Consider the following 14,444-nt stretch of genomic DNA (forward strand, 5'->3'; position numbering starts at 1 on the left):
CAGGAATGGGTACTAGGAGGACATGAACACAATTATGTTAATTATTAGCAAAGGCTTGTTAGCTAACACTGATGGGAGGACTTTATGTCTCTCAGTCATTCAGCTGTGAAGATAATTTCATGGAATCACTCAAAAAAAAAAAAAAAAAAAAAAAAGACTTTAAAGAGAACATCTAATCAATGTATCTATCTGCTGTGAACAGCTTAATAATTCTTCCCTCCTGTCCACATGCTTTCATTTTTCCCTGGTAAACTTTCATCCATTTCAAAGGTTAAAAAACCTAGAAGGACTATGATTTTTTGTATCATGCAGACAGGAGCTTGCAGAGACTTCCTATTACCCATTAATACTAATACCAAAGTCAAATAGTATTATCACTACTAAGGTAGGTTCTGCTTTTAACAACAGCTCATGTGGAGCAGCAGTTGGGTTGTATAAGGTTTGAAGTTGGCATCTAATAGGGTTTGTTTACCAAGCACGGTGAGACCATGGGTCTTTTGGTCCAAACTTCAAGTGGTAACAGAAAGAGAGAACAGAGAAAAAGGCACCAGCCTAGCTGGCCAACTGCAATATTTTTTTGCAAGACAAGGGCCACCACCTATGTCATCCCTTTCCCTGGAAGTGTCCAAGGCCAGGTTGAATGGGGCTCTGAGCAACCAGGCCCAGTGGGAGGTGTTCCTGCTCATGCAGGGAGGTTGGTGCTAGTTGATCTTCAAGGTCCCTTCTAACCCAAACCATTCCATGATGATTCTGTGAACTCTGTGAGGTAGCAATATATGCTGGAAGCAAATCTTTCATTTGCTTGCTTGGTTGCTGGTCCCAGCTGCAAGAGACAGAAGGATCACGTGTCTCATTTCTACAGACCACAAAAAAAGCATTAAGGAGATTCCTCATCTCTCCAAGCATCTTAATTCTCACTGATTCTTCTCTGGACTCCCAAATCCTTCTTCTCAGAACTGCTTTCCAGCAGGTCCACCTCTAACCTGTATTTTCTGTTATATCCTACTGTTTCCTACAGTATTTTTTTAAAAACCTCTGAAGAGTTTTGGATTTCCCTTTCCATTAAGTACCTAAGTGAGGTGGGTTGTATAAGGTTTGAAGTTGGCATCTAATAGGGTTTGTTTACCAAGCACGGTGAGACCATGGGTCTTTTGGTCCAAACTTCAAGTGGTAACAGAAAGAGAGAACAGAGAAAAAGGCACCAGCCTAGCTGGCCATCTGCAATATTTTTTTGCAAGACAAGGGCCACCACCTATGTCAACCCTTTCCCTGGAAGTGTTCAAGGCCAGGTTGAATGGGGCTCTGAGCAACCAGGCCCAGTGGGAGGTGTTCCTGCTCATGCAGGGAGGTTGGTGCTAGTTGATCTTCAAGGTCCCTTCTAACCCAAACCATTCCATGATGATTCTGTGAACTCTGTGAGGTAGCAATATATGCTGGAAGCAAATCTTTCATTTGCTTGCTTGGTTGCTGGTCCCAGCTGCAAGGGACAGAAGGATCACGTGTCTCATTTCTACAGACCACAAAAAAAAGCATTAAGGAGATTCCTCATCTCTCCAAGCATCTTAATTCTCACTGATTCCTCTCTGGACTCCCAAATCCTTCTCCTCAGAACTGCTTTCCAGCAGGTCCACCTCTAACCTGTATTTTCTGTTATATCCTACTGTTTCCTACAGTATTTTTTTAAAAACCTCTGAAGAGTTTTGGATTTCCCTTTCCATTAAGTACCTAAGTGAGGTTTTAAGCTCATGCTGGCCATGCAGCTTTACCAGACAGAGGCAAAGAAGGAAGAGAAAAGACTTTACCATCTTCAGAGATGATAAATCTGAACAGTGCAGGACACTTGACAAAGACGATTTCACCCACACTTGCAGGTTTCCAGCACGTAATATTGTCCCACATTCCTGGGCAACCTATAGAAGAGAAGGAGAGAGAAAATAAATCAGTGGTGGAAATCCATTCCATTTGTCACACTGTCATGGTGTGTTTTAGTTGGTTCTTTCTTCTAACCATAAAACTGCACCTATTTAGAATAATCAACACTCATTTTGTAATAGGCTTTCCTGGAATAACATACATTTCACTCATAACAACAGCATGAAACATGTGGCTTCATAGCACAATGACCAGACAGTCCCAGAAGATCATATTTCTTAGTTCCAGTTAAATCACTTCAACAGACATTAGAAACAATTTTTCTCTTGAGCATATCACTGTCTTTTAGTATCATTTAATTCTCTTCCATTATTGCTGAGTCAAATCTTTAGGTATCTTTGACTTAAATTCTATAAATTCTTGTTGTCTCTAATCTTTGCCACAGGTTGAGTGATGGAATAATTTTGAATTTCACCCAGGAAGACAACTGGAAACTGAAAACCAGATTCTACTTCATCTTACAGCCAGTTTTGTGGTCATGTGAGAGAAGTTCACTTCTTTGATGTTGTTAATTTTATTGAAAAATATTGGAAGTAGAAATGTCCTCCACTACTAAAGAACAGCCATAACATAATTCACTACCTCTATTGCAGTTTTTCCTCTGAAGAATATAAACTCACAGTATTAAAAGGATGATTTTGACCTGTAATTATTTCTTGTATAAGTTAAAGATAGAATCAGTCCTTTAACAACTCTTCAGAGATTCAGCTTCAGGTAACAAGCTTTGAACTAAAGATCTGAGTGGTGAAGGACCAACCTCGTGTTACATGCACACAGAGAGAGAAGATGATGGGATTGTGGATGGGAGTTGTCTTCTCTTAGACTATGGGAACAATTCAGGTCCATTTGCTACAGTTAATATAATAAAGGGGTTTAGCTCCTGCTTCTTTGTGATCACTGTGCCAGACACATGACAAACTATGACTGATTTTCAAGAAGCATAAGCCTTCTGTAATTTTGTAAACCACCTTTTCATTAGCTCATAAACCTAGAAGACTTAACAGAAGAACTCAGAGCAACCTTTCAAATTTCCTACTAATGCCTAAAAAAAAATAATGACTTAGTGAAGGAATCTCAAACGAAAATCATCCTCTACCTCAGCAGGAAAAGAAAGAATAACTAAATCTAAATATCTACACTACTTATTTGTGTTTGATGCTGAGATCAAGCACATAATCTTATCAACAGTTAAAAGCCACAAGCTCCATTCAAGTGGTGTTATGTCATGATGTGCCAGGAAAAATAAGATCTTCATAAAAGCAGATAACACTTCCACCCTGCCACAAGTACAATATAATGAGGTTTGGGTGATCAGCTTGTAAAACCAGTGTGGGCTTTATCAGGTAATAGCAGTTTCCCGTCAGAGGAGAATGTTTGCACACAAGGCTGGACTTGGTGTGTTTTTTCCATCATCTTCAGTGGTAGTGAACCAAGCCCTATGTTTTCTCCCCAGATAGAAGCCAGATACTGCCATGTGTGGTGAATAGGGCAGTTCTGAGTGACACAGTGTTTGAAGAATTAGGTCAGCATCAAAGAACACTTATAATGATGGCACATGATCAACAGCAGATAATAACTCATTTGAATTAAAGGATGCAGCATCAGATCACATAATATAAATTAATAACCCTATAAAATCCTGACCTTATTAGCTAAAAATCTATCAAGATTTGCCAGATGCACCAGCATACAGTATTACTGCAAAAATGCTCATTAAATCACTGCATGAGCTGGAAAAAAAAGGAACCCTTTACATTTCTCTCCCCTCTTCTCTTTCTTCCACTCCTACCCCAGGTTGTTTTCTTTTCCAGATGAGGATCTCATTATACCAGTATTGGCATCCACTAGAACATCTCCAAAAGTCTCAAAAACTGAGGTTTTGAAAAGCTTTGTGATACAACCCGCTTAGTAAAGATGAAAATCAAGGTCACATTGAGCACTATTAGATTTTACTCTCTTTGATACCTAGTGTCTGTCCACGCAGCAGGAACTGTATTTACCATGTAAATCTGAAAGGAGATAGTAATAGGTTTATAGTTCCCTGATATATGGGACTTTATATAAAAGCAAGGAATGTGTAAATCTTCATGGTAATGAGACATCTGCTTGCAGAAAGTGTTACAAACAATAGAAGTGGCAAATGAGATCTTCTAAAAACCACATAATCCTAGAATGGAAGGGACCTGAAAGATCATCAGGTTCCAACCTCCCACCAGACCAGGCTGCACAAGCCTCATCCAACCTGACCTTGAACATCTCCAGGGAAGGGGTTTCCACAACCTCTCTGGGCAACCTGTTCCAGCACCTTCCTACCCTCATGGTGAAGAATTTCTTCCTGATGTCTAACCTAAATCTCCCCTCTTCCACTTTAAAACACTTCCTAGCCTTGATCACATAAACTGATGGGTTTGATAGGAATAGGGAAAGCTTTCTTGATTCTTACCATCACTTCAACAACAACTGTTTTCCAAACACTGGGATAGCAATACATACTGCAAACCAATGTACAGAAATGGAAGGTAACCCTTATACTGCAGAAAAGGAAGTGTAGATATGGAATAAATAACTCATAGTGCTGTGTATCAAATTCAGTCACAGCAGGTGGCTGGTTTTTGTAGTAATACTGTGCAGAGCTAAACAATAGAATCATTTTAAAAGAAATTGTAAGTACACCATGCTAGAAAGCACTGATGTGCAGATATTGGAAGTGAGGGATAGAGAAGCTGACAATCCAGTAATATGTTACTAAAAGAGATGGGTGATGGAGAACAGAAAGAATTCCTCATCAATTAAAATATTGCCTGATCCTGCCTGGAAAAGCATACTTAAAACAAGCTATATAGAAGAGCAGAGAAAAAGATGACAAGAAATTAAATGGAGTAAAGGCTGGTGTGCACAGTCTCCTCACATTTGTAAACCCTGATGGAGCCAGCAGCTCCTGCTGGGGGAAATCTGCCCACGGAAATCAATGTGACTTGAGTGTGAAACTGCACAGCAGGGTTCTCCTCTGGCTCTGATGGCATGTCTCCATCACCATGGGATGGAGGGGCAGCCAGGCTAGCTTTGAGAGACATTACTCAGACACTGCAAGCAGTAAGGTGCAGCTTCACGTGGGCAATTTTTCACGGTTCTTAGAATGCTAGAAATCAGTAGTAACAACAGATTGTATAAAAGAATAAAATTTTATGTGGGACAGGATGAAAAGTGATGGTATTATTAAGGGATGGTCTTGAGAAGGCACCTGGTAGAAAGCACAAACTCTTCCTTCCCTCCCCATGTCTGCCCTGCAGCCTGAAACCTATTTTGGTAAACTTGTGGGCTTCATCTCAGTTAACATAAGGGGTGTAAAGCTTGACATCTGATCTCGGATAAGTACTTATGCCTTCTTTGTAGCATGGGCAGAAGAGTGCTTCATCTTATTCAGCTAGTCATCTCCTCTCTGATGGAGTGGAGGATCCTTTGGGAGCCCCCATCCCTTGTCATTTACTTTCGAGGAAAAAAACCCAGTCATTTTTAACTTGAGATGGCTAAGATTACCCTTTTACCCTCATTCATCTAAGCAAAGTTTCCTCTCTAGAGAGACTTTCCAGATAGGGATAATCCCATTTCAAGGTGGTGGAGGTGAATCAGGCTGTAGGTGTATTTCTATCTCTCCACTGACTACACTAAGTAGAACAAGGCTAAGAACCACCTTAGCTTAGACAGCTGCCTTTTCAGTGGCTGAATCTTGTGTTCCCCAGAGGGTCTATGTGGTCTTTTGGAGAAGATATGAGCCAACCTGGGCAGAGGGCTGAGCAGTTGCTATGCAGCCTCCCTTTCTGATCCTGAGAACAGGAGACCAGCTGAGAGCTGGGACATGCAACTGCAGGCTGTGAATGGTGTCAGAGCAGCTGTGCAGCTCCTGGGCAATTCAAATCAAAAGGCAAATCACACTGGCTGCTCATGAAAAGCCACAAGGTCCATCCCTACATCTCTATCAAGCTTCTCCTTGCAAGAATGAGATAAAACTCATGCTTAGACTGCAAGATCCCTGAGGCAGGATCCACCTTGCAATGTTCTTGTGAAATGTTATTTCAAAACACAGCCCTGATTTCAGTTGAAGCCCAATATGGATTTTATATTAATTTCATATGAAGCCCCTGACACTTGAGTTTCAATTCAATGTTGTTGAAGCTGAGGGTGGATCTGACCTGGGGGTCACTGAAGAAGGACTGCACTTTCAGAGAAAGCCCAAAGGAGGAAAGTGTGGATATTGCAGAACTTCTGATGTAATTTAAAATTATACATAGTGCTAAAACCATTCAGTTTATCCTCCTTCCTTGAAGGTTCATCCAAGCCTTGTTCCTGACCTTTGCTTCAAATTAAGCCTCTTGAAGCAAAATGTTTTCTCTTTACCTGCTACTCCTGGCAGCTGAGAGGCTGCTGCCTTCTCACCTGAGGTGTCTGGACAAGCACCAGGAGGAAACGAAAAAAAAAGGAAACCCAACAAAGCACACTATGCTGCTAGAATAGCAGTAGTAAACAGCTCTTCTGAAATTGTGTCCCTTCATATTCTTTTTCTCCTCTGTCTAAGGGTGCCTTGAGAGTCACAGTTTTTATAGTGTCTAGATATAAAACCAGATTTTGGGCAGCCCCAAAGCTGAAGTTCACTGAGTTCAAGGAAATTATTTCACTTTAAATCCACTAAGGATAGAGGCTGTTATCTGCTACTACCACAGAGTCACTGTGTCACCAGGACTATGTACAAACTGTTCTTTTTCTACAGATTTGTGACCTGGTTTCTCATGGTGTCTCTGCTGCAATTCCTTCATTTAAACTCTCTGGAACAGTATCCACAACATCTTCCCTTGTCCTTACCTTGTCCCTCATGCATCGTATCTTATTCTCATCTCTGCCAGTGATTGGCAAGAGAAGGTGCAAAAGCAGAGATAGGCTTTTTGGATGGTGAAACCCTGTGTACTAATTCATTGCTCACTCACTCACTCCTCTTGATAAAGTGGGTAAGTCCTGGGTAAGTAAAGTGGGTGAGTCCTACCTGTTCTCCTCCACACAGAAATAATTCTTTTAACATCTTTCTTGCACTCAGAATACCATTTTCACTAAACTTAGAGGAATTTGTAGCTTTGAGACTGGTGCACCTCTGACAAATGTTGTTGACTTTATTCAGTGGACTCTCTTGGGTGAAGGTGGGAAGTGAAAAAAGGAGCTTTCATTATAGAAATGGTCATTCTGCAGGTGTTTCAAGTCAGGCAGCAAACTTAAAAATCTGTCAGATTCAAAAGTCTATTTCGAAAGTCCAGCCCATGAGAGAGTAGAAAAGAAAAATCAATTGAAATGCCAAAATTATTAAAGAGGAGAAAAAATACAAAGAGGAGAAAAACCACTAAAGGAATTCTATGCTGGAAAAGGGAATACGTGATTTTGTACAAGGCAAAAAAAAGTAATTCCTTTCTTAATAGGTCTTATACAAAAAGCAGGCATGAAAGACAGAGTACAAGGGCAAGCTGAGCAGAGGAAAAGGAAAGGCTTTTCCCTTCCCTCTTCTGCTCCCAATATAATTTTTATTTATTTGAACAAAATCTATTTATTCAGCATTTGTCATCTGGCTTAGCTATTTCATGAAGAATTTGTTCCTCTATTCAAATGTTACTGCTGCTGCAGCAGGAAGCACCTTGTATTCTCTAACATGGGATATATTCACCTTAACATTCTAGACATTGTATATGTGAATTTGAGCTGAGTTCTTCTGCATTTTTTTTTTTTTTTACAATGCATGAAGAAAACCAGACACCCTTGGAGGGCACTGCTAGAGGGTTTCTAAGATAAATTATCTTCTGGAGTTGCGTGTTTTTCCCACTGTTTAGAAAAGGCACCAAGAGAAAGCCTAATTTTAGGCTGAAAAGAACTGGAATTAGAGGAGAGGAATTCCACATATTTAACTGAAGTGACTCAGCTCGATTTATACGTTAAGAAATATAAACTGTGTTCAAATTTACCAACACTTGGCCTACCTTAATATTTTCCATTACTTTTTTTCTGGTGCAAAGCTGTGCAACATTATGACTATTTAGCATCCACTCTTTATATGGCATGATAATTCTATAAACTGTGATAGCATTTTCTACTGGTGCCTCGTTATCAGTAAAGTGAGTTGTTTTATGGGATGACATTTTCAGAGGTGCAAGATGTACAAAGTGCAGGAGGGTTTTCAAAGAAGTATTAAAAATGTCAGCTTAATTTATAAAAGAGACCATTGGAAAAAAATTATTTGAGATGTTTCACTTCTTATCTATCATGTTAATCTTTGATGCTATTAAAAACTTAAGTGAAAGAAGCAGAAACTGGCTTTTCTTTGATTGAAATAGTGAATTTTATAACATAACAGTAGAAAAAGAGTAGCTGAAAACAGCAGGCTTTGACTCTCAAAAGATTAAGTGCACATGCTTTGTATTTGCCAAATATAAATTGTATATTTTAGAACTGGGAGCTAATATTTTTATTTACTTATTTATTTTTTTCCCAGAGTTCAATAGAGAGGATTTCAACTGATTTGGGTGTTCTGCATCACTCTAGCACTTTGGCTCCCCTTCCAACCACCTTAGGAGCAAAGCCACACAAATGACAGATTAGAACTGTGCCCATATTCCCACCATACTGGTGGGGAAAAAAGTAGATCCAAACAAACAGACAATGTTTGACCATGATCGGTCTGAGAGGTGAAAAGGAAATTAAGACCCTTCTAATTTGTGCAAAAATTAGAACTGCTCTCCTCAAGAGGCTGAAAAAGTTCTTGTCTACACCTCACGTGAAACACATTTCAAAAAGAAAGGCTAATACTAAGTTTTGGGGGTTTTTTCCTTGAATATTTTACACATGGCAAAGATCAGGTTTTAAATGACAGAAGCTGTTCTCAATAATCACAGAGGTATAAACCTTATTTCTTCTTTAAATCTTTTTAATTCTTTACACTCACAGGATATTTATTCTAAGCTCACACTTATTGCTGTCCTTGTATTGTTACCTGCCAAGAGAAACTCACCCAAGAAAATCTCCAGAATCCTTTAAGTGCTGCCAACCAATTTGCCTTAGGTGGGCTCAGGAGAGTGTTAAAAGGAAACTTAAATTTGGCAAAATCCTTGGAACATTTCTTTGTCTAATTACACAGATGAGTAAAAAGCCAATGATGTGGGAAATGGAGAAGTGTTTTTTAAAGAAAAAAACAACCGACATTATTTCATAATAATAAAAAGGATTGGCTGTTTGTCCATGAGAAAGTCACCCCTTTGCTGCTCTGGAGGAAGAAAGATTCTGTAAAATTATTCAAAAGTGGAGGGATTTTATTCCTCTATGTGGGAGGACAGAATGACACTTACAAGCTGCCAGAACCCAAGGCAGTGCCGAGAGCAGCAGCTGCAGATAATCTGGCATCACTCAGGACGGGTTATGTGAGATCACGGGGCACTGCTGGAGGCAGCCTTGCCTGGCACAGGCTGGTGCCTCTCATTTCTTTTATTGCTGGTGGCAGCCAAAATGACTGTCAGCAGCAGACACCACCACCACACCTTTCTGATACACTTCTCTACCTTCTTAGGGGAAGAGATCATGAACTTTCCTTTATCATCTCTATCTTCCATTAACTCATAAGCTGAGAGGTGGGGAAAAAAAGGTTATTCCACCTGTGTCTAGAAGACTTTGCAGACATCACAAGGCTATAAGGCTTAAGCCTTCAACGACTGGGCTCAGAGTCATTTCTAGGAAAAACACAGTAAAATACTGGATGAGGTTTGCAAAGACAGAGTTTGAGAATAAAGCAACAGAGTAAGAACCAGAAAGATCTGTTCCTCTTCCACAAAGCCCAACCTTTGCACACCTGAATGGATCCTCCACTTCACAGACACAACCTACCCATAAAGAAGTGATGACTAATGCCAGCCAGGTGGAGCACTATCAGTTGTGATCTTTGAGGATAGTTTCAATTAAGAATATTAACTGGGCTTGAAATTGGTTGTGGAGATAGAGGAATGGGACAGAAATAAATATGTATTTTTAATATATTCTATATATTATATAAATATAAGTTATATTAAATTTATATCTTCCCCACAAGTATTATTGTGTCTCACAGAGAGTCCTGGCTTTCTAGGTAAGGAACCTTTCAAGCCTGTATTGCTGAAAAGTTCATTGTCACTTTTGCCACCCACAAAGTGTAGTGATATTTGGCCCATGATGAGATTTATGGGCCTGTGAAGAAGACATCTGTAAAGAACACCAGAATAACTAGTTGCCATAGATACAGAGAAAGCAGATTTTTTTTCAGTGTTGCTTTTTGGTGTTTTGGACTCTGCATTCCTTTGAAAATGGAGAGAGGATTTGGTTGCATGGAAGAAGACAAGAGGAAGTTTTGGTATCAAGTCTCTTGAGCACTGTGGTTTCCCAGTAATAAACTCAGGGCTTTAAATCTGTTCTACCACAGAAGAAAAACGTTCTTATATGAAATTCTCCTACAGATATATTGAGTTCCCTCAAAGGAATTTTAAAATTATCATGATTTAGGTTTCATGGTAGTTCTGGAGGTAAGACTGTTTTCTGCTCTTTTTACAGCTGGAAAACTAAACTAAAGAAAACAGATGGTGCTGTTGCAACCTGGACACTCCAGAGCAAGAGCTATAACAGAGCTCTGAAGGAAGCTGCCCCTCCATGCTCAGGCTCCTGTGGTCCCAACTCTCTTGCTTTTCTATTGTTTATAAATAGAGTTGTCTCAGTGGAAAAGGCACGTCTGCAGGAGAAGATAACTTATAACAGATCTTGAGCCAAATTCATTCCTGATGTAACCACAGTGACGCCAGTGTGCAGACTCCTGAGAGCCATTTATTCCTTGTTTACTCCTTCAAATCTTCTGCGAATGAGAAATGACTGAATTAAATAACTTAATTTATTTCAGCGTGCAAATTCCATAATCTCTCCTGGAAATTGTTCTACTAGTGAGTCAAATAATTCCTTATTAGAACCCACGGGACCCTATGAACTAATGGAGGAAAAAAAAGAAGTGCCTACGTTATAAAAAATCAGTTCAAACTCCAGTAAGAGGCATTTTAACATGTTGCATTTCACACTCCTGAGCAGGAGAACAGAAGCTGAATTTTGTTCAAGCTTTTGAAGTAACTGAAAAACAACTCTTGAAGCAAAGGTGTGATTCAGCAACAACGTCAGAGTTTAACAAAGCCTGTCTCCTGCCTCCTATTGAACTTCTCTTCCTCTGCCTGCAATATATTCAGAGAGTAGAAAAAATAGCACCAACAAATAAATACAATCCAGCTTCACAAGGTTTTGGTTACCTCTGGGATAGGGTGGTCAATATGAAAGAGACTAAATGAAATGATATTACTATTCAGTGCAGTCCCAGCAACTAAATGTCTTCCTGTCAAAAGTAAAGCTACATAAAGCTGAACCTCTTGATCTGGTCAGGTTTCAATTTGAAGTCAGTGACAAGACAAGATGAAGGGTATCAATAGATGAAAATGGAGGTAAAGTGCAGGATGAAGAAGGACAAAGGAGATGCTAGTGAAGCATAGACAAGAACCATGATCATTTCCCAGCCAATGAATGGTGGATGTTTAAAATAATATTTATTTCTTTATTTATATTTTTTCCTGGAAATATTTTTTTTTTGCAGAGAGAGAAGAAGAAGAAATGACATGGAATATAGACTGGGAAGGAGCCACCAGTGCCATCACACCCAGACCAGCACTCTCACCAACAAGCAGGCAGAGGCCATATAAACTTAATCCAGAGTAAAGAAATGTGCACACAGTGCTCATGACTCCATGTTGTGTAAACTACAAAATCTCCCTACAGCCTACCATAAAGTACCAAAAAACAATCCCCACATAAATATAATTATGGGACATAGGAAAAGGTCAGAAATATTTCTGATGTTTTAGATACACTAAACCTGTTAAGTGAAAAAGCCCAGAAAACCACAGGAAGTGAGCACAGGAAGGCCCAAAATTACAGTGGTGGTAGTGAAAAATCTGAGCTGCTGGAGCTAAGAGAATTCCTCTTTGCTTGCCTTTAGGTCAGATCCTCAGAGAACAAGTGTGCTAGATCTGTCTGTCTCTGTCTAAAGACTGGGAAGATAGAGAAAAAATGGGAGGCACTCATTAGAGAGTACTGAAGTTCTCATCACATTAAGTAGATTTATAGTAGAGTTCCTGTATTATCAGTTCCAACTTAGAATCATAGAATCATAGAATGGTGAAGGTTGGAAAGGACCTTAAAGATCATCAGGCTCCAACCTCCCTGCCATGAGCAGGGACACCTCCCACCAGACCAGGCTGCACAAGCCTCATCCAACCTGACCTTGAACACCTCCAGGGAAGGGGCAGCCACAACCTCCCTGTACAACCTATTTCAGTGCCTTCCTACCCTCATGGTGAAGAATTTCTTCCTGATGTCTAACCTAAATCTCCCCTCTTCCAGTTTAAAACCATTACCCCTTGTCTTGTCACTGCCCTCTCAGGTGAAAAGCCCCTCCCCAGCTTTCCTGTAGCCCCTTCAGGCACTGGAAGGTGCTCTAAGGTCTCCCTGGAGCCTCCTCTTCTCTAGGTAGAACATCCCAACTTCCTCACCCTGTCTTCATAGGGGAGGTGCTCCAGCCCTCTGATCATCTTCGTGGCCCTTCTCTGGACAGATTTGAGGAGTTCTAAATATCTATGAAAATTTTCATACATATAATCAATATTCTTTTACTGGTGATATTTATTGGAATATGGAATAATTATGGAAAAAAACCCAGACAATAAGGCTAAAGGGACCTGTGGAAGTCATAAAGGTTATTCCCTGCACCCAGGCAAAATAAACCTTAACTAAATTATCTAAAAGGAAGTTTGGAAGTTGTCATTGTTTGTGATATTTTTAGTACCTGAACAAAGAATGAGAAAAGTGCATTACAGGGAACAATTCTGCACACTTGAGTTATAGATCAAAGGTCTATTCAATCATTTGCCTTGCAGGGACTCTCATATGATCAGTGTCTTATCCAAAGATGGTAACAAATGTTTCATGATATTCTGAGAGTGAACAGATGTCATATGACTTAAAAGACAGAAAATTAACTCGTACTGTACAATTCAGATGTAGGAGATTTTTAAGTATTAGTATATATTAATACAAGTGTAAAGTATAGGTATATATTTACATATATGATCAGATAGGTTATTCTGGCCTAAAAGTAACTGCTAAGAGTACATTAACAGTTAGGAAGCACACACTCAGTTTGTAACCCAAGTGAGAAATCTTCTTCATGCAAACATGAATGATCAGCTGTTGTAATCACACCATTTTAACTTTTATTTCTAAATTTTCAATCCAGAATAATAATAGGCAATAAAATCGATGCTGCTGGTGTAGCCTGTATAAGCACAATTATGAAAGAGCTCTACTGACTGGGAGTACTATATTTAATGTTGTCTTAGCTTATTGAATTAGGATAACAATGCATCCAGTTTTAAGTAATTTAATCATTTGACTGTAGGACCAAAAACCTGGAGCAAATTCAAGTGCTTTCATGTCTTGGGAACAAAGATGAGGTATGTTCTCAAAATGTAAACAATGGTGCATTTTAATTAATTGCTTGTGGTCATTATTTCAGTTTAGCTTTGCTCTTGTCACATCGTTTGAGCATACTCTTGTTACACTAATACTCTAATAATAATTTTTCTCTTCTAAAGCATTTCATTGTGCATCAACTTCTATTTCTGGCAATTTTTTCCCACACAGATTCTGGTTTATCACTCAATTATAGTACCTGCAGCTTCTCACTCAGTCATAATTTAGGAATTATTTTAGCCTTGCCTTTTGTTTTGGTTGTGATTTCTACTTGCTTTGCTTCACTGTGCTTGCTTTGATTTGTTTTTCTGTAAAGGAAACAAACCAATCAATTCTAGCAGCTGTGTGAGCATGAAATGTATGTCTTGATAATGAGAAGTGCAAGCTACTATGTAGAGGCAGGCATTCAGGGAGCCTGAAATAGCTTTTAAGAGTAATCAGAAAGGCAAGGAGAAGGATCAATAAGAAGAGTACATCCAGTTACTTGTCCACGGGACCCAACTCTCTGCAGCTGAAGGGTGAAAATGGCACCATCTAGATTCAGACTTGCCTCACTTGGCAAAGCTAATTGGGTAGGGTTCCCACTTAGTTTACTAATAGTAAAACTTGCACCAGAAAGTGAAATAGGCAGCTCGACTCTGAGATGATGAATACACCTTGAGTGGGACTCAGCTTGTGTATTAAGACACCTTAATTTAGGTGTTTTAATATGCAAACTGAATGTAAATCTCAGTATCTATCAACTGTACCAGGAGCCTTGGGAGAGTGGGCAGCTAACTTAGCCAAGGAACTAGACGTCTGACACCCAGTGATGCAACTGTTGCCCAAGGAGGCCATTTTCCCCTAAATACAGAGCCAAGCACAGTTCCCTGTACTGAGACACCAAAGTGTCTGTTTGATTCAGC

The 14,444-nt window shown here is 39.5% G+C and overlaps 1 protein-coding gene across 1 annotated transcript in view; it reads right to left on the reverse strand.

Annotated features, from left to right (window-relative positions):
• ADCYAP1R1 (adenylate cyclase activating polypeptide 1 (pituitary) receptor type I) overlaps nt 1–14,444 on the reverse strand; it is a gene marked incomplete at its 3' end in the record, with an annotated part of 71,993 nt that overhangs the window by 20,586 nt on the left and 36,963 nt on the right. Inside the window, exon 3 of the mRNA XM_009997334.1 lies at nt 1,803–1,910. Within this exon, the coding sequence (XP_009995636.1) occupies nt 1,803–1,910 (108 nt within the window). The remainder of the gene's footprint in view (nt 1–1,802; nt 1,911–14,444) is intronic.

This window comes from Chaetura pelagica, unplaced genomic scaffold (assembly GCF_000747805.2).
Source record: "Chaetura pelagica isolate M959 unplaced genomic scaffold, ChaPel_1.0 scaffold184, whole genome shotgun sequence".
Classification (NCBI taxonomy): Eukaryota; Metazoa; Chordata; class Aves; order Apodiformes; family Apodidae; genus Chaetura; species Chaetura pelagica.